Source organism: Idiotropiscis lumnitzeri, chromosome 10 (assembly GCF_059441095.1).
Source record: "Idiotropiscis lumnitzeri isolate Australia: NSW breed Sydney's pygmy pipehorse chromosome 10, RoL_Ilum_1.0, whole genome shotgun sequence".
NCBI classification, from domain to species: domain Eukaryota; kingdom Metazoa; phylum Chordata; class Actinopteri; order Syngnathiformes; family Syngnathidae; genus Idiotropiscis; species Idiotropiscis lumnitzeri.
The window spans coordinates 5825117-5844513 of NC_142400.1; the positions used below are offsets into that span (position 1 = coordinate 5825117).

Genomic DNA, 19397 nt, shown 5'->3' on the forward strand with positions numbered 1-19397 from the left:
TTGGGCTTTTTTTTTTTTTTTTGCCTGCCAATGGGATTTAAAAGCTGTTTGTGTATGCAGCTTTACTCAGTGGGTTGTAGGACATGGATGGCTTTGTGGCTGCACTACTGCACGGTGTAACTGTCAGACAAAAAGATTCCCATTTCCAGGCTTTTCATTTTTTTTTTTTTTTGTTACACAAGGGGAGGAAATGAGGAAGAACAAACCCAACGTATGAAAAGTCAAACACGAGAGGGAGGGTGGGAGGGGACGGGGGGGAAACGGAGGAAGTAAAGAAAACAAGACGGCTTTCAAAAGTGCGGGATGAAAGCTACAGTCGGGGCTGTTATTTCTGAGGAATCATCCTGGTGTCGTGCACTTCCTCCTAAGAAGCAGCTCCAAATTATTTTATCCTCCCTAGGAGGCACCAAGAGGTCCTTTTGAAACTCTTTTTAATTCTCTTTTTGTCTACGCTGGGAAGACGGATGCTTGAATAAAAGAGCGTGGATTTTCATATTGAGGAAATTTAACATCATATTTGAGCATGTTTACGATCTTGTGGTCTCTGATTATCCTCAACGATTATCCTGCGGTGTTTCATGATCTGATCGAAAAACGAGGCAGATGATTGAAAAAGTGGACCGCACGCATACCACTAATGGAGCCAAACATGCCCATTTCCCCCCCAACACGATCAACATCGGCAAAGGCCAGATTCTCAGTCGTCTCCGAAAGATTAGCCTGAGCAATTATCCGTCGTTGTGGGGTGAGTTTAGAGCGTTTGTTTCCTCCCTGATCTAGACGATGACTAAAGCGGAGTACTCAAGCGGAGGACTGACTTGCACGTGCGATCAAAGGTAGCAAAGGCCCGATCCTCAGATGTCTCTGAAAAATTATCCCGAATGATTATCCTGTGGTGTGTTTTTTGTTGAGTGATTTTCTTTCATTGGTCTGCTTAAAAAATGTCAGGGGCTGCCAATTGTAACAGCACACATATTGCTAAATGGTAAAAGTATTTTCCAGGATTTTGCAATGGCTCAGCAAAGGCCCGATTATCAGATATGTCTAGAAGATTACCCTGAGTGATTATATTTCGGTGTGTGGTCATTTTTTTCTATTCAGTCGTGGGCCAACAATTGTGAACGTTAACCCTGTTCAATATTTACGATCGCAATTCCTTATGCGTGGTCATCAGTGAAGCCGGCCGCGCCACGGACTCTGACTGTATTGAGTCCACCACTCACGATAAGATAATAATAGCTGATTCCCCCTCCCCCGCCCCCCCCTCCTGGGTGGATGTGCTGGGTCGCTCACATTTAACCACTAGTCGACTAAACTACTAGTTATTAATGTTTTCATCTTTAATCACATGTTTTTGCTATTTCATCTTCCAATTGGAGGACATTTGGCGCGTTAGGTTGCTAAGTTCTGGTGCTGTGGTATCCTCCAAATTTGTTGTTTGCAGTCACACGAAATCCAGCTCTCTAGGCCACCGCGCCCCTTTAAGGTAAACGCAGATACTACAGTTCAAGCAGTAAGTCCACATCCACCATGTTTGTAGTTCTTTTATGCTGCGTTAAACTCCCTCAAAGAAGCCAAGAGCGTCTTCGATTTTTGCTGTGTTTGCGGGCTGTCAGGAACATCCCTCAGTATTCCGGCAAGCCAGATGTTTGTATCGGAATGTGTGTGCGTGCTCGTTCAACACGTGTCCTCCGTATCAATAGGTTAATAGCCCAGATGTCAGTTTCAGTGACTGGCTGATTAGTTGTGTGTTCACTAATCCACACTGGGGCGGGAACTATTGGCTTTGTCATTGATTTTTTTGGCGTTGTGAGCAGGAAGAAGATAGAGAGAGGGGAGATCTATTGATTGACCCCAAATTAGCCCCCCGCCCCCCACCTCTACACTCACACACATTCTCAACACTACGTACCTCGCAGCCAATCAATGATGTTGTTTCCTTCAAGCCCTCAGCTGGAGCATCCTCATTGGCTGTTGACGAACATCGGATATGATTGGGAGGGAGAAAATGTGTTGATTTGCTTTTTTAAAAATTTTTTGGGGAAGTTTTTTCGAAAAAAAAAAAAATGGTTGGTAATAAGTACTGTCAGGGGGCATTTCAGATTTTTTTAAAATCCTTCCCGTGAAAAGTATGTAACTACCCTACAAATATTTCTGACTACGACTGTGCAGTTGCAAGCTACTGCCATGTACAGTTGAGTTCAAAACTATTCACACGTCGACCATATATTGACTTGAAAAGTGATTTAAAAAAAAAAAAACAGCAACTGTTTTTTTTAAGAAAAAAAGTTACTAGTTTGTTTGAATAGACGTTAATTTTTGTTTATGACTTGGATTTTTTTCAAATATAATGTTTAAACATTTTTGCACTGATTTTCCTTTCAATTGTTGATAATTTTGGTTGGATTTATCATAAATATATTATGATTATAGCGATGATGTTCCATTATTTCTCTTTTTTTTTTTTTTTTTTTCCTTTTTTGGGGAGAATGCACTTTGGACCAGTAAAAAAAAAAATCTGGTGTATTTTCTTTTGTTTTTAATTTTTCATTTGGGTCTGTTCAATAATTTGTTAGAATTTAAATATAACAAATTTTAATAAAATATTTTTAATTGGATTTATTTTGGAATATTCTATTTTTTTCCATTTTGGACTTTTCGACACAATTTAAATGTTTTATCTTTTCCTTTTTCTTTTCAAATTTTCCTATTTCTCATTTTGGACTACGAAACATCTATGCTTCATTTTATTAGACTTTCAGTAGAAACTTTAACCCTAAAATTAGTTAATCTCCAGGGTATTTCTAAAGCCTTATTAAGACTGGACTCATCTGAAATGTAAATTTATTTTTTTTTCCTGATCACATTATCCCAGGATAGCATCCTTTCCCCGTGACCGTCCCGCCATTCCTCCTTCATCTCCATCCTCTCCCTCCCTCCAATTCCTCCTTGGCTCCGTCTAAGCCAGGGAGCTTTCCCCTGCTGAGCCCTTTCCTTCCCATACATCACTCCATCTCATCCCTCTCCCGCCTCCCGTGTTCCTCCTTCAGGCTCAGCCACTCTCCCTCCTCCTCTTTGCTCCCTTTGGTGTGTCTGCGAGGTTGTTAAACATTTTTCTTGCCTCTTAATTGTTTTGACTGGTCCGATTGGCATCCCGATTAGGCCCATTGATTTCCTGGCGCTAAGTGCATTGATTTTTAAATTTCTTATTGATCCCCCACTCTAAATCACCTGCACTCTCACTCACAGTCTGGCTGTTTTGCCGTGGCGCACACATCCACGTTCACGGAAGGGGGGAAAAAAAGGGCTAGGGAAAACCACAGCAAACGGGGAAGACCGAGGGAAGGATTGTGGCTTGGGAATCAAAACTGTGACCGTCTAAACACATTTATTAACTACTCAGAGAGTTGTTTTAAGTCGCACTTTAACAGGCCTGACTGTCGTGCAAGTGAAAAAAGAAGTGAAGTGTTTCAAGAGGTGGTAAAAGCACTCTTTACTGACATCTTCAAAAAAAAAAAAAAGTATAGTGGTTTAAAAAAGTTTCAAATGATTTTTTCTTTTTCATAAATGGCTTCAAGCTCATTATGACCCACATTTGAAGTTGACCATCAAACTCAACGTAAAACAAAGAGAGTTACAGATTGTGTATTTAAAACAACCGCACTACTTTGCCTCAGCAAGCTCCGTTAGCTTAATGCTAACAAACAAAGCAATGCGCTGTAGACGGGCTAACCAAATTAGCATTCGTATTGTGCCGTTATAACCCTTTCAACAAGCACACAAGTGGTGCCGCACACATGTAGACAAGCAATATAACATTATATTATATATATTATAATATATATATTCTTTATCCTCTGTAAAAAAAAAATACATTAGTGCATCTGACTGAGTAGATGTGTATTACAAAAAAGGATCGCACAATGGATGAACCATGATGCACAAACTGTAAAATTTATTACATTCTGTTCTATTACACTTTAGTGCGCAGTTTTATTGTGGGGAGCCTCAGGCACTCGTCCAATAATCATGCTGTCTAATCCCGCACCTTCATATGGCACACTTTTGAGGTGGATGGATTATCTCGGCAAAGGAGAAGTGCTTACTAACATAGATTGTATGTGACATTTGGACTGGTATCTTTTTCCCATAATTTTGTAGCTATTTTGATCAAACTTTTTTGTCATTATTTGTTTGAATTTTTCATTTTAGTCATTATTCATTTGGGCCGCTCAGTTTTTGAGTTTTTGTTAGGATTTTGTTCAGATCATAAAAAATTGGGTTGTCAAATTTTCTTTTGATTTTAAAAATACATTTTTATGATGTATATTCATTTTAAGCTTTTCTGTTCTATTTTTGAAAGGGGAAAAAAAGGCGACACCCTATTTCAAAAGAAAACGCTACAGTCGATTAAACACGTTTATTTACACACATCTTGCCGCAGAAATGCTACTATGTTGAATCTAAAACATGTATTGGCAATTAAAAAAAAGTATTTCATACAAAACATGTATTGTAACCGATTGTTTACAGCATGTCCAATAATGTACAGTAGTTACTTCCAGGAATCAGTCGCCACACAATTTCAACATGTCTGCTGGAAAAAGCTGCCGATTTGGGAGGATTGCGGGGGTGGATCAATAATTGAGTAATTATGAGCGGGATCGGAGGGAGAGAAGTGCGGGGAGGGGTGGGTTTGGGTCAGGAGAGGGGGGGGGGGGACAGCGGGCGATGAGGCCATGTTGATGGAACGTGTGTTCATGTGTGCGGCCCTGCAATGAGTCACTTTATGGCTGAAATCGGCTTTATGAGGGATGGACAGATATTGGAAATGTCAGAGATGGAATGCGGTGTTTTGTCTTTGCCTTGTTATTTCGCATGCTGTGTGTGCGTGTGTGCGTGCGTGTCTGTTATTTCTGCCTTATGACTGTGTTAGGTATTGGAGACCCGCTGGACTCCAAGTCTTACATGCCCACTGGTGTTTCTCTGACGGTTGTGGGCCTAATTGGCTGTATCCTCCTGTGTGTGTGTGGGTGTGTGTATGTGTGTGTGCGCAGGCAGGGGTGTATTTGTGTGTGTGTGTGTTTTCATGCATGCATGAGCACCATAATAAAGCGTTGCTGTACAAATGGTGTGTTGCTGTGCGAGCGAAACGTGTGCATGAACCCGAAACTTTTGTCTCGTATACCGTATGGTATTCCCTCAAAAAGTGCCCGCCCTCTACTATGTTGACTCCCAACCGTCGTTCCGAGAGACAGTCAGGTGTGCCGCAGGAAATAATCCAATTTATAATCCAATCCAATTATTTTTTTCCCCCATTGAAGAGAATGGTAATACTATTAGTTCCATCCTCTCCCCAAAAAGACAAAAAAAAAAGTTAATAAGGAAAAATAGCACTCTATGATATTGTACATTATAAAAACAGAGTTATAACAGAATTTAACAGTTTGTGCATTATAATTAATGTACTTCAAAATGAATTTGTTCACAGTCCCTATATTTGATTTATGGATAGTTGTTTTACAAATCATATTTAAAATAAAATTTTTGTTGACTTTTTACTGCAGAATACTTACCCCGGTGTTTTTTTTTTTGCACACTATAAATACACAAAATTTAAAATTCAAAAAACTAATACTAAAACTAATAAAAAAAATTGCTAAAACCAAGCAAAAACAAATAATAATAAATAACTACTGAAAAATAACTAAAAAAAAAAAAAAAAAAAAACTCAAAATAAAGTATAACCTCAAGACACTCACATGTAGATTTTCCAACATCACCAGAACCCGCCTCTTAAAGGCACATTCACACTAACTTCCAATGGTTTATGTTTTAAACATAAATGAAGGGGCACAACCAGAATACTTTTATATGCTCTCTTTTTACCGGGAATTTTCACCGACTGTAGAGTTAACAGACGTTCATTGTAAGCAGTATGAGGCTGCGCACAGACTCTCCAACCGAAACCATCTTCTGTCTCCGTGCAATTGCCTCGATTTATGTAACTATGTCCCTAGATGTGACGCAAGTGTCATAAGTGTGTGCGTACATGTTGGCGTGACCTTTCCGTAAGTGTCAAAACCTGCATTTTCATCCCTCGTCATTATTTTTCCTGCACTGACCAAATTGCACTAAGCAAGTCATTTGCCGCCCGTCATTGTGTGGCCATTGTGCAGTCGAGCGACCACCCCCCCCCCCCCGCCACAAATGGACTGTGCGTCGAGTGTCCGTGCGCCGCCATTACAATATATACTCTTCTGTGAACAGCCACTTAAAATGAGTGCTTTTAAATGGCCCCGGAGATGACAAGAAGAAGAAGGGAGGACTAACAACAAACCCGTTGGCCTTGTAATACCTCCTTTTTCTTCTCGTCTTTCACACGGTTGCTGAGGTGCCCGGGCTGATCTTAGCTCTGGTCCGTGCTGGCTGCAATATGAGGATACCGAATACAGTGGACCTCAACATAAAACAAAGGAATTACACGTTGGAATTAAACAACTTTGCCTTTGACTGCTTGATGCTAACACAGAATGTAAAACACCATAGACAGGCTAACGACTAGCATCGATGGTCACGGTGTCATAACCCTTCGAGCAACGGATATTTGAACGTAACACATTTAGACAGACTATATACTTACACTTCGAGGGGGGATTTCCTTTATCCTCTGCGAAGAGCGACTTCTATTAGTGCAGTTTATTGAGTCACTTACAGTTGTGAACGTGTTTGTTTTGTGTTCTCATGACTGTATATACTACATCTACAGAATATAAAAAAGTGAATGGTTTAGGTCCTAAATGCATTCAAGATAAGATGCCCTTTATTAGTCCCACAATGGGGAAATTCGAGATTCGAACCCAGGCCTCCTGGGGAGACTGGGTCCTGAACGCGGCGCCTTAGACCACTCGGCCATCCTGGCAGCCAGAAAGCAGAGGTGGGCAAATTTTTTTGATTGGCGGGCCACAATGGGTTCTAAAATTTGACAGGGGCCGGACCAGGAGCTGATGAATGGAGTGTTTTGGTAACTTCACCTCATTGGAGAGAAAAAAAAAACATTTTATTTTAAATGAAAGTGAACAAAAGCATTACAACAATATATATGTCTTTGAAAACCCACAGCATTTCGAAAATAAAACATTAACAAGGTTTATTCATTTAATTTTTTTCCAAATTCGGCAGGCTGGATTAAAACGTTTAACGGGCCGCATTTGGCCCCCGGGCCGTAGTTTTCCCACGCCTGAATTAAAAAAAAAATGCTAATAGAATAGAAATCCAGTTGGGATTTTAAATCCAAATTTAAAAACTATTCTTATGGTTTTACCTCCTCAAATGTTGTTTTTGAATTAAGTAGAAAATGTGCAATATAAATAAAGCCCCCTTACCTTACCTTACCTTAATCCACCCCTCAATGTCGCAACAATTCTGTCACAACTGTAGAAGCCATCAAGCCTACAAATAACGCAATAAAACAGCACGCAACTGCGCCACGTACTGTACATCATCCGTAGCGGTTCGTGATCAATATTTATCGAATAACATGACAAAAGCATAAAACATTGCAATAAAATATGTTATACTCACCACAGATGCTGATTATTACATTTACGAACGTGTGCAAATCGCTACAGAAGCGTTTTGCTCCTCCAAGTTAGTTGCGACAAGTTTTGCTCTGAAAAAAACAATCAGAGGATGGGAAATGCTCGATGTGAAGGGCCTGTGCTCTGTCCCTGTGAAAATTCATTTGTGATTAGTTCAAGAAACAGTCCCATTGCCAACGTCGTTCAAGCGCCACTGATTCTGAAGGCTTTGGCACTTCTGGATAATCTCTCTGAGAAATCCGGCAATCTGGTTTTGCTAATTTTGATGAGAAGGGTTCAAAACTGCTCGATTCGAGTCTGATTATTGGTATGTGTGTTCTCTGCTTGAATGGATTTGAAAGGAACTCTGAGCACACCAACACATCCCTTTTAACTTATGCAACACACACACACACACACACACACACAAAAACACTACATACATACATTGTCCATGGGATCCCACACTTTTGTCGGAACATAACCTTGACCCACTCACATTCTCTTCGCCTCATGCATGCTTCCGTCATTCATTGAGGTCGCTCAATTAAGAATCCCCCCCCCCACACACACACACACCCCCACCCCCACCACCAATTAAAGGATACGTTTTTCGGGCAGGTGCAATGTGTAGAGAATTAGAGTGGACGCTGCTCGGCAGCAGCTGTGTGATGAATTTCTCTGTCAAAGACAAATTCGAAATAAATCTTTCGCCTCGGACTTCCAGCGCGTGTCGCACTCTGATAATTTCCACAATATCCTCTGGAACCCCCCCCGGGGGGGGGCAAATTTTTTTTATTTATTTTTTTATTTCCTATACACCCACCACCCCCTTTTTTGCTCCCCATCTCTGTCTCTTATTCCTCTCTCCATCGTGTTTGTTTCCATCCTTGTAAAATGCTGCTTGCTTTGCTGAAATACTGCAGTGCTTTATCAGCCCACTTTTTTAGCCCTTCTCCTGGACAAGCAACCCTCCCCCCCCTCTTTTTTTTTTTTTTATTTATTTATTTTTAGTTGTTGTGTAGAACGCTTGCTTGTTGGAAGGCGGGGGCCGGTAAGGGGGATAAAGGGTGAGGCACGGAGGGAGGGGTCGCTAGCAGACGTGGGTGCGACATGTAACCGCGGCGCAGGAGAGGAAATCAATACGTGAAAGGATGAGGAGCACTGGGGTGGATTACCGTCTGGAGGGAGATAGAGGGGCAGTAGATGAGGCCTGGGGGGTTGCCATGCATGAGTGTGTGTGTATGTGGAGGCCAAGCGCATTGTCCAGTCCTGTCTCCCCCCCCACCTCCCCACATGCACCCCTGACTTGAATCTTGACCCCCCCCCCCCTTTTTTTTCTCCCCTTGAGCTCACACACACGCACACACCCCCACAAACACATATTAACACACACAAATGGAGTGAATCCATGGCCGCTTATGGCCGCCGTGTGCTGATAACCTTACACTATCTGTACGGGCGAATAATGGTCTGATATTACCAGTGTAAATTAAAGCACCCCGGTGAGACTGTGTGTGTGTGAATGTGTGTGTGTTTATGTGCATCTGCCACGGAGCCTGATAATAAATATCTATAATAAATATCATTATTATTGGGACAAAATAACCCCCCCCCCCAATAAGGCAGCCGCCGTGAAAGACGGCACGAGGGACTTAGGTGGATATTGGCAATATATCAGCATTGATTATTGAGAGTGCTGACAGAAGAGAGGCAAAGTTAATAAAAACTAATACAATAAAAAAAACAACAAAAAAAAACAGACAAAGAGTACAGAACGAACGCAGGCTTTAGCGGGATCAAATGCTTGTAAAGGGACGAGAGGGCATATGTATGATGTATCAGCATTGTTTGTTAGGGATGTGCGTCTCCAGCAAGCAGCTCAACGTGATCTTATTACGCAGCCAACCGTTCGATACACTAAGGCTATGATCAAGGGAGAAAAAATGATTTTGTTTCATGTGCAGAACAGCAACATTTGTCGAAAAAATACATTGTTTTCTAGTCTTCAAGGTACAAGCTGTCAAAATTTTTTTTTTTAATTAATTAATTTATTTTTTTACATCATCTTTTTGCGAGCGCTAACTTGTGACATGATTGCTGTATGGTGGCAGTGTCAAACAGAATTAGCAGACCTGGGCACCTGACCATTTTTTGCCGGTCAGTCCAGCCGCGATCTCTGTACCCTTCACGCCTCAACTCTCCAGCCTTATTCATAAAAAAAAAAAAAAAAAAAAAAAAAATGTCGGCCTCCGACCCTGTTCTCGTGAACTCGCCACGTTACAATCTTCCTCAGAATGTAATCGACAACGTAATTCATAAGCAGGCCAGTCTCTTTGTTAATTGAAACAGCTCTGACCTTCCCCGATGACTCTGACAGCAGCACAAAATGCATCTTGGGATATTTTCCCAGCAAAATCTCCACAAGCATCCAACCGATGTCACCTTGGGTTAAGATAACCGAAGAGAACAGCATGCAGGTGTTCTGTTCGTTGATTGAAGCGTACTTTCAATTGGAACGATACTCGCGACGTGACTGACGACGTTTCACAAGATCGCAAGGAATTAAGAACGGGCAAGAACGCGAATTGAAACGGCTGTCATAACAGCTAGAGTTCTAGGCAGGAAACACCTTGCTGCAATATGATTGGTCGCTGCATCCAGCCCTAACCCCCGCCCTCTAAATGTCTCCAAAAATGCTGAATATGCAGTATCCGGAAGAGTGTGTCAATCCGCAGCACACAAAGTTGATAAAAGGTCATGTATCATATGAATATCATCTTGACAGATGTATACATCATGTCACGACGTATCGCATCGTACTGCGTTGTTGCCGATATGACGGCTGTGAACGGGACACGCAGCAAATGGGGTGGGGGGGGGGGGGGTGAGTGGGAGTGCGTGGGCAGGGGGCACATGGGGGTGTTGTCCATTGTAATGGGGGCCCTCGTTAGGCCGCCGACGCAGCCGGCGACGCCACAGCCGGCCTCCCCCGCTATCGATTGACGAGCGGCGGCGTTATCGATGAGTGAGAATTTAATTCAGCCTCCTCGTTTGTCACGGTGACACGACCGTTTAAACGTCGCCGCCGTGAGGCGAGCGAGCCGGGGTGAGCACGCCGTTGACACGTGATGACGCTGATGATGCTGATTTGACCGTTAGACAGTGGCGTCAGATGCAGGACCGGAGCGCGCCCCGCCATGCGACTTTAATGCAAGGCCCTATTTATGACTAATGTATGGCCTGAGGACACTTCAGCCTCCTTCTGATTGGATAAATATTTCATGCCACACTCTGACCCGCAGCACATGCCGCGCAAACGCCAGGCAAGGCGCTCAGCAAATTGTTCTCCATGAATTTATTTGTATTTTTTTTTTTTTTTTGGGGTGTTCATATAACATAAAAACGCTTAATTAGCCGTTGTTTACTAGAGGAGGACAACTCGACCTGGAGAACTACTGAATAATATAACTGAACTTTTTTTTTTATTAGCTTCCATATTCCGACTGGAAAAATAATGTACATTAGCTCTCTATAAACAAGAAACCACATGTGGTAACATAAACTGCTAGTGAGATACAGGAAAAAAAAAAATATATATATATATTTTTGAAAATTCTATACAATAAAATTTCAATATATATATATTATGTTGGAAAGAAAAATGTTTAAACATAAGTGAAATGAAATGATTAAATGAAACATTTATAATTACACGGTAAATGAAATAATTTCTAATAACAAAAATTGAGTAGCTTATATTGGTCACTTGTATTTAAAAGTGTGGTGAAAAAAAGGATTGACTTTTGTGTAAAACATTACAATCATTTTAGGTGTTTTTATGTATGTAGTATTAAACATTGCAATTTAAAAAATGTAATAGCTACATTATAATTATATATCATGTCCATAAAATATATTAAAATTGTTTTAAAGATTTTATGAGAGAGATAAGTCATATGACAAATTACAAAAACATTTATTTTTTTTTGCATTTAGTTTTTAGTCCATGTCCACCCTGTCATTAAATCCTTCAGAAATTCAAACTATTTCTCTCTTAAAGAGTACACAGTCCGTTTGCTGACCAACTCATGTTGCCAAGTGACGGTCTCGCTCACAAAATGCTAACATTCGCCAAAAATGTCCACCCTGTCAACACGCTCACATATTTTGCTGTTTGCAGGCACATTTTCCCCTTGAAGTTAATTTAAAAAATACAAAAGCTTGGGGGTTTGACAGATATGAATTTCTATTAGTGTAACATTTTCTAAACAAAATGAATCTCAACTTTTTAGGATAAAAGAGGGAACGTCTCAAAACCACCTTATAGTGATCGTGTCTCCAACACAAATAAATCATTCATGCCGAGTTAGCAACAAACACAATCCCTTTGTTTACTGGAATCATTTATTTTCTCTGAAGTTGAGCCATAACACAAATGTAAAGAGATGAAGCAGTGTTTTCAAATCCTAATGCCAGTAATTAGGGACAGCGTGCGTATGCTTCCACCTCATTTTACAATAATCATCCATAATCGCCGAATGACATCATTACATCCATTACTGTATATGAAAGATACGCTGGCATATTTGCAGCAGCATATGGTGTTCAGATGGATGCTTTGGTGGAGGAGCAGAGGGGGGGGGGTGGTTCCCCCAATAACAGTGGCCCAGCAGGTGTTATTGGTCTTGTCTCTCTGTCTTCAGGCCCTTGGGTCTTGCAGGTTCCCCAGGGAGCAGCAACCTCTGTTGGGGCAAGAAAAGCTACGGGGGCCCTATTGGCAGCTAGAACCAATCTGACCAATTTGGCTGGACAACATCAAAGCACATGGAGTATTTCCTCCAATCGCGCTGGCCCCAACTACAGTACTGTGGATGCTTGATTTGCCCTTGGTCAGTTTCTGCCTTAGAAATTTGCACATGTTGCTGAGACACACAAAAGTTTAAGAAGCATGTAAAATGTAACTGCAAGGTGTTGGTGAAGTTTGAAGTTGGACAATTCTTCTGATGTCCTGTGAGCATCCGGACTGCAGATGTAAATCCGATTTAGATCCACATAAAAGAGGTCTGAGTCAGATTTAAGAAGAGCCGTAAATTAATGTAAACGTCACGTGATTTATAAAGACGTAGTTCAGTCGCCAATTGAGCACAGTAGTTTTTTATTTATTTTTAATTATATTTTTTTTTACTTTTTGTTGGGTGGAGCCAACAACCATTGATCATTAAAAAAATATTTTCGGCCAATCCCTGTTTTTTTTTTTTTTTTCTAACTCATTCACTATCAGCCGAGTGAAAAAAAGGGATCTTTGACGTATTTATCCGTCAATGGCAGTGAGTGAGTTAATGATTTTTTTTTATAGGGCTGGCCGAGTACTGCTACAAAGTATCATTATCGGGCCAATACTGCGCTTATTTTAAGGTAATCGGGTACTGGGAGAGTACACTAGAGTAAATAATTGTACTAGTATTGGTCTGGAAAAAACGTGATATTAACTCGTTCACTGCCATTGACGGGTATAGAAGCCAAAAAAAAGTACTTTCATTTTACCAAGGCTGGCAGTAAATGAATTAAACATCCCTAATTTGGGGTGCTGAAAAAAAAACCTGCCCCCTCTCTCCGACTGCATTTGTAATAGGCGTCAATTATACCTGCGTGCTTCCCGATCGACTGTTCTCCAGCTCCAACTCTACTGAACAGGATATAGAAAATGGAAGAATGCTTTATAGACAGATCGAGCCTTTTTATTTGAACCCGAGGGGAGCCTCGTAGTGACCCACTACAAAGCACCATCCACCTGTCACCCCCACAACTCCCCCCTCGCCCCCCACGCACCATTTATTTACATTCACAAAAAGTCAAATGTAGCAAAAATGTTCCTCCCCAAACCCGAAGGTGTGAGTGGATGCTGTAAAGGTGTAGACCGCACCGCCTCGCCAGCCACTTCCATTCCGTCTTGCCCACCCCCAGCCCAAATCTGGCGCACCCTCCATCCCTCCCTCCATTGCTGCCTCACACACACGCACAAGCGCACTACATTCTCCAAGAAATAATTGCTTTTGTCTGGAAGGAGTGCACGAGGGAGGGAGGGTGGGAGGTAAAGGGGGCGCGCGCACTCCCCCTGTGGAGGAAAAAGGGGGTCTTTGAAGGACAACGAGTCACTTCTGCCTCCCTCTTCTCCCCCCTCCCCCCCTCCCTCCTTGTTCTCATTGGATGTCATCTGTCATACATGACGCTCGGGGAGAGCCGCCATCAAGCCCGCTTGTCCACTGCGGGACATTTTTCTTCATTAAGGCCGCTTTAGCTCGCAGCACATCCGCAGCGGCCCTGATGAGCAAATCCGGCGAGCCCTCGCTCTCCTTTTTATGCCGTCCTCCTCAGCGATAAGTCAGTGAAAAGCGTCCGATAATCGCCCCACGACGTTTGAGGTTGAAACCGAAGGCCCGCAGGAAGGACGGGATCGGACTGGACGGGCACTGGCAGGCAGGCGGCACACGCTGGCTCATTCCTATTGATTCCCCCCGTATTGACTGCCATGTTTAAAGTATAGATTTTTCTATTTAAAAATCTATATGGACAATAATCTGGCGTGTAAGCGCCTGGCGTTGACTGATGCCGGCCAGTAATTGACGGCGTGTAAGGTGGCAGGCGAGGGAAGGAGGAGGCTGCCGATGCAAGGGAAGACGATTTGGGTGGTGACCTCCATCAGGGAAGAGCCCTCGCAAGTGTTTTTTTTTTTCAGACCGATAACGATTTTTTGTGGCAATTTATTAAAAAAATATAACTATTAAAATAGCCTATATGGTCGTTTAATGCGGATAACAATGAATTACAGGCAGAGCATTTGACTTTTTTAACTACACTTTTCCCTTTCGTAATGAATTTTATAACAGATAGAAATATCGGCCGTTTTTGAGGGGTCTATTTTGAAATGTGTTAATGTGTAATAACTTTGTAATAAATGAAAATAAGAACACCATTTTTATATTTTAAAACTGCAAATATCAGTCAGTTTTTTTTGGGTGTTCACTTCAAATATTAATGTAATTAATATTAATTTAATCATAGGATGTTTAAAAATTAACGCGCAGTAGTAATTTGACTTACATAGGCCTCAGCTTGAGGGTTAAAGGACATCACTTTGTTTATTTTTATTTTTATTTTTTTGCTTCCTGCCGTGTGGGCAAGGCGAGCTGCAGTCGATTTCATCCATTTGTCGAACGGGACGAACAGCCAAATACACAAATTTAAAATGACAACACTTGCATGGAGCTGCTCTAGCTCACAACTCACACCAAGAGACTCACACACAGACGAACCAGCTGACCAACTCCTGGCGTTACTCACTATTAGCCCCACCCCTTAAAGGCCAACACACAAATACCACAGAATGTACAATAAGCACATTTTATTTCTTCGCATTGTTTGTTATTTTGATATGACACAGTGCTAATTGTCTTTATTAAAAATGGTGAGCATGACGACGTAAGTGAGAATGTTTTAATCCGTGATAGCAGCAGGTGAAGGTGCAATGATGATCATCGGACAGGAAACTACTTTCTGCGATGTAGAAAAGCAAATTGTTTGTTCAAGCAATTCCTATAAAATGCCACTGGATGACAGTATCACTCTGCAAACACCTTACCGTTCCTTCTCCATTGCGCGTCTTAAGTAGTCTTACTTTATTCTAGTTGTATGTAGTTTTCCTCTGCAGGCAGAGACTTCTCTTTTATATGTGATGCGCATAAACATTGCGCGCACAAATACACATTTTTACATTGGTTACATTTCTATATATGATTAAAAACAAAAATTAAAACAAAAAATAAATCTAAATCTAAAATACAATTTTGTGTATCTCTTAAATGATTAAAAAATCCATTTTAAATTTGTCAGTACATTAAATGTTTTAAAAAAATCCACAGTTTGGAGTGGTTTCTTTGAATTCTACTTATAAATTCCAATTTGAAATAAATAAATATATACAATGTATATACGTACAAGGTACGTATGTACACATAAACATGCACATGTGTCTTTTATACACAAACAAATATATTCATTAGCTGATTCAGATTGGTATTTATTTTGTCATGATTACAAATTATAATCATGCATTTGAAAAAAAATATATTGTTAGATTGGCGGTCACAATTTATTTCCAATCCTTATCATCACATAATGCTTTATACAAAAAAAACATAATTTACTTCAAAGATAATACGTATAATTTCACGCAGGGTTGGCAAACCTATGGCTTGTGGTCCATTAACCTTTCCATTCGTGCGCAGAAACATCGAATCTGAACTCACCAATGTTCCAAACATATGAAAATAAACAAATGTTGCATTCACTGACATAATGTCTCCAAGCCTGCCTCTCTGGTGGCTCATTAACAGAGGCAGTGATGAGATAAGTTAATTGCGTTGCATGCTGGGGTGTGAGCTGTTAAGCATCACCATGGATTCCTTTATCGGAACTCTATTCCCCCCCCAACGCACCTTCAAATGCACTGATCACGGCAGGCATCATTATAGCCTGTATTATTAAGAGTGGTAGAGGGGGGGGGCAAAAATCGATACAGGATACCTTTTGCAGCGCTAGTGAAAACGAGGGAGATGGAGGGGAGAGGATGGGGATGGTGGGTTGGAGGGAGGGGTTGTGTAGGAGGGTGGGGGGGGGCGGTGATGTGTGAGTAGTAGCGGCTCCTGAGCTGCCTCAATGTTGCAGGCAGGCTGGTGTGGCAGATCGCTACAATCGTGCAAGGGAGGCGGGTCGAGTGAGCTGGCTGCTGCATACCGGGGGGGCTTCCCAAAAATACGAGAAAAAGAAAAAAAAACAAATAAGACCCTAAAGAGACATACACACAGGCGGATGGACGAAGTGTAAGTTGTTTTTCCCTCGGGTCGATCTCCCCGTTGTTTGTTTATCTATCGATTGATTGCGTTTTAATTACAGGGGAATAGAGGCAGAGGGGCGGAGATTCGGGTACGAGCGCGCGGCGGTGTGTGCGTGTACGTGCGCGCCCTCGAGTGTGTGCGCGCCTTTTAATTAACGAAACGGTGCGTCTCTCTGCATTGTTTTGTTTAACAAGCTAGCTAAAACCGAATGTATTTCGAAGCAAATGTACGCCAAATAAATAGCTTCAAACCAAATAGAACCATACAAAAAGACTTTTTACCCCCAACCAAGCGTAATTATTACCCTCTCGAATGCTGTTTTCATGCCGTCTTTTGTCTTTATTCAAGCTAATAACCAAAGCTGCCCCCTTTAGCACGCGAGTGGCTGTTTTCACGCCTTTTTTAAATATTAGCGTCACTGTATTCACCTCCAGGGGCCTCCATGTTGGCTTATTTAGTCCCCCAAAAAGGGCAGTCCTCGTCTTCTCGAACCAACTTTTCCTCTCGTCTATCCGTCTGTGTGGCGTCCGAGCAGGTTCTATGCACATTCACGCCGGCTTAAGTCAATAAAAGTGCCGAGGGAGGGCTTCATGTGTACGCACCAAGCGGCGAGCCGTCCACGCCGAACCGCCTCCCGAAGAAGCACCGAGACTCCGGCGGGGACCGAGCTCGCCCCGGCTCCTCCTCATTCGTACCCGAACCCAAAGAAAGAAGCCGAAGCCGGAGGAAGATCATGTTTGTCCCCCTGCCGGTGCCCTTCGTCTTTCAGCGAGCTGCCCCGGACCTCAGCGCCTGGCGTCTCAAGTCCCCCCTGGCTCTCCGCTCCAACTCCGGTAAGACCGTCTTCACTTCTTCCCCCCCCCAACCCAACCGACCCTCCCCGCGGTTGTGACACCTCCGCCCCGCCTCGGTGGCTAGGTCGCTTCTCTCCTTCCTTCCATTCGCCGCTCCCGGAGAACCGTGTCCGTCCTTTCCCTCTCCTCCACTGCCTCAGCCTCCGTGTCTCTCCCCGACTAGACTCTCGGCAGGCAGGGAATATTCATGCCAACTTATCGATCCTCGCGGAGATCGATTCCTCGGGCCGCTGGAAGCGAGCGCGAGGGGGAGATAGTAGAAGGGGAGCTCGGAAGAGCAAAGGAGAGGAGCACATGTCCTCTTTGCCTCTATTTTTATGTTATATTTTACGTAGCTATTTTTTTGTGATATTGTACACGTTGTGTGCAAGCTGTTGTCGACTTTTTGGCTTGATGTGTCATGGCATCTTCGCTCTCGGTCCCCGCGGTGCCGGTCGGATGCTACGCCAGGAATGAGAGCACTGGAGCGGCTAGAGTCAGGTGGCAGGTGGCAGGTGGTGGTGGTGGAAGTAGACTGGAGCTCCATGAAAGGGATACACTGGGAGGGAAAGTGTGTGTCCCTCTTTGTCCCCCTCAACTGTGAATGCTTGAATGCATTTATGATTTTTCAATGTATAAAAAAACAATTCTTATATATTATAAGCATTTTTAGGTCAAATGAAGTTTTTAAATTATCCAGTATGTATCCCAGCGATTGGCGGGTGACTAGTCCAGGGTGTACCCCGCCTCCCTCCCCAAAGTAACCTGCTACCTCCAGCTCACCTGTGACCCTGAATGAGGATGTTACAAATTGGATGGAGGATGTTGTTTGTTTGTTTTTTCCCCAAGGAATTGATTGTGACCCGGAGCCAGTGCTCCAATGGCTGTGTATGGCCTACACACCGTAGGTTGCGCACCCTTTCCAACAATGTGAACATTGCAGGGTGTTCTCCGACAGAAACCATTTCGTGGTTACCAACGGTGTTAGGATATGTCATCATGCGGCACAAAAAGCCATGCTTGGTTTCTGCCATACTTGCTGCTTTCCAGTTGATTGTGTTATCGTCATTATATATGAAGCGTTTTTCTCAGAAATATTTCTTGTAACTGACATTTCCAGGTGACAAACAGCAGAGCGGCTTAACAATAGGTGGCCACATGGCAGAAGAAGCCATGTTCAGTTACCGCCGTACTTACAATTTTTCATTTATTCATGCCCCAGAAGTGTATTTCATACAGTATTTTCTGCATTAATAACGATTTCAGGTTATGACCGGTGTGCAATTAAGTTTTTTTTTTTTTACCAAATGTACGTACTGTTTCTGCATTGGAGTTGTTTATATTGATGGCCTGAAACATATTTTTCATGAATTAGTTCTAAAGTATGACACTTTGAGGTATAATCCTGGTGCCACGATGTATTTTGTGCAGTAACATAAGAATATAGAAGCTCAATCACTGTCTTATTTGCTGTTTTTGATTTGTTGTTTTATATTAATGGCCCAGGGGTTATTTTCCTCCTGAAATTTAGCGTAATTAGGACATTTCAAAGTTTATTAAAAGCTCACAAACAATTTGTTTGCACCGTGATGTGTTGTGACGTAATGGCACAAGAAGGCCCGCACAATTACGAACATACTCGCTTTTTTTTCTTTATTATGCATTGATGGCCTACAAATGTTTTTACTCTGATTGTGTAATTCTGACTTTACTAATGCGTTAACATACCAACTGACCCCCATCTGCAGGTGTAACTTACACTTTTACAGTAGCTCAGTGGTGGTGAATAAATATTAGCCAGAGAGGCTGGGTTCTTAAAGGGCCAGGCGCCCCCATCCCCCGCCTCACCCAAACGCAGCGACGGCTCACCTCTCATTTCCAAATCACTTCAAGCATATTTGATTCGGAGCGCACCGGGCATCACCAACGTTCCTGCACACACTCAGTCAGCAGTGCACAGCGTGTGACAGTGATGAGATAGGTGGGGGTGGGGTTGCTGGTGAGGGCCATATCTCTAAGAGGAGATGACTGGGGGGGATGGAGCCAGAATGAGGCGAAAGGTGCAAGAACCAGGGAAGGAGGAGGAG

At 42.5% G+C, this 19397-nt stretch overlaps 1 protein-coding gene across 4 annotated transcripts in view; it reads left to right on the top strand.

Annotated features, from left to right (window-relative positions):
- Nucleotides 1-16313: 16313 nt before the first annotated feature.
- The window catches only part of pou2f2b (POU class 2 homeobox 2b), a 51436-nt gene continuing 48352 nt past the window's right edge, over nucleotides 16314-19397 (top strand). For all 4 annotated transcript variants that reach the window (XR_015845660.1, XM_088307420.1, XM_088307422.1 and 1 more), the window contains exon 1: nucleotides 16314-17310. Coding sequence is in view for 3 of the 4 variants with exons in the window: in XM_088307420.1 (XP_088163546.1) it covers nucleotides 17211-17310 (100 nt within the window). In the remaining variant the exon portion in view is untranslated. The remainder of the gene's footprint in view (nucleotides 17311-19397) is intronic.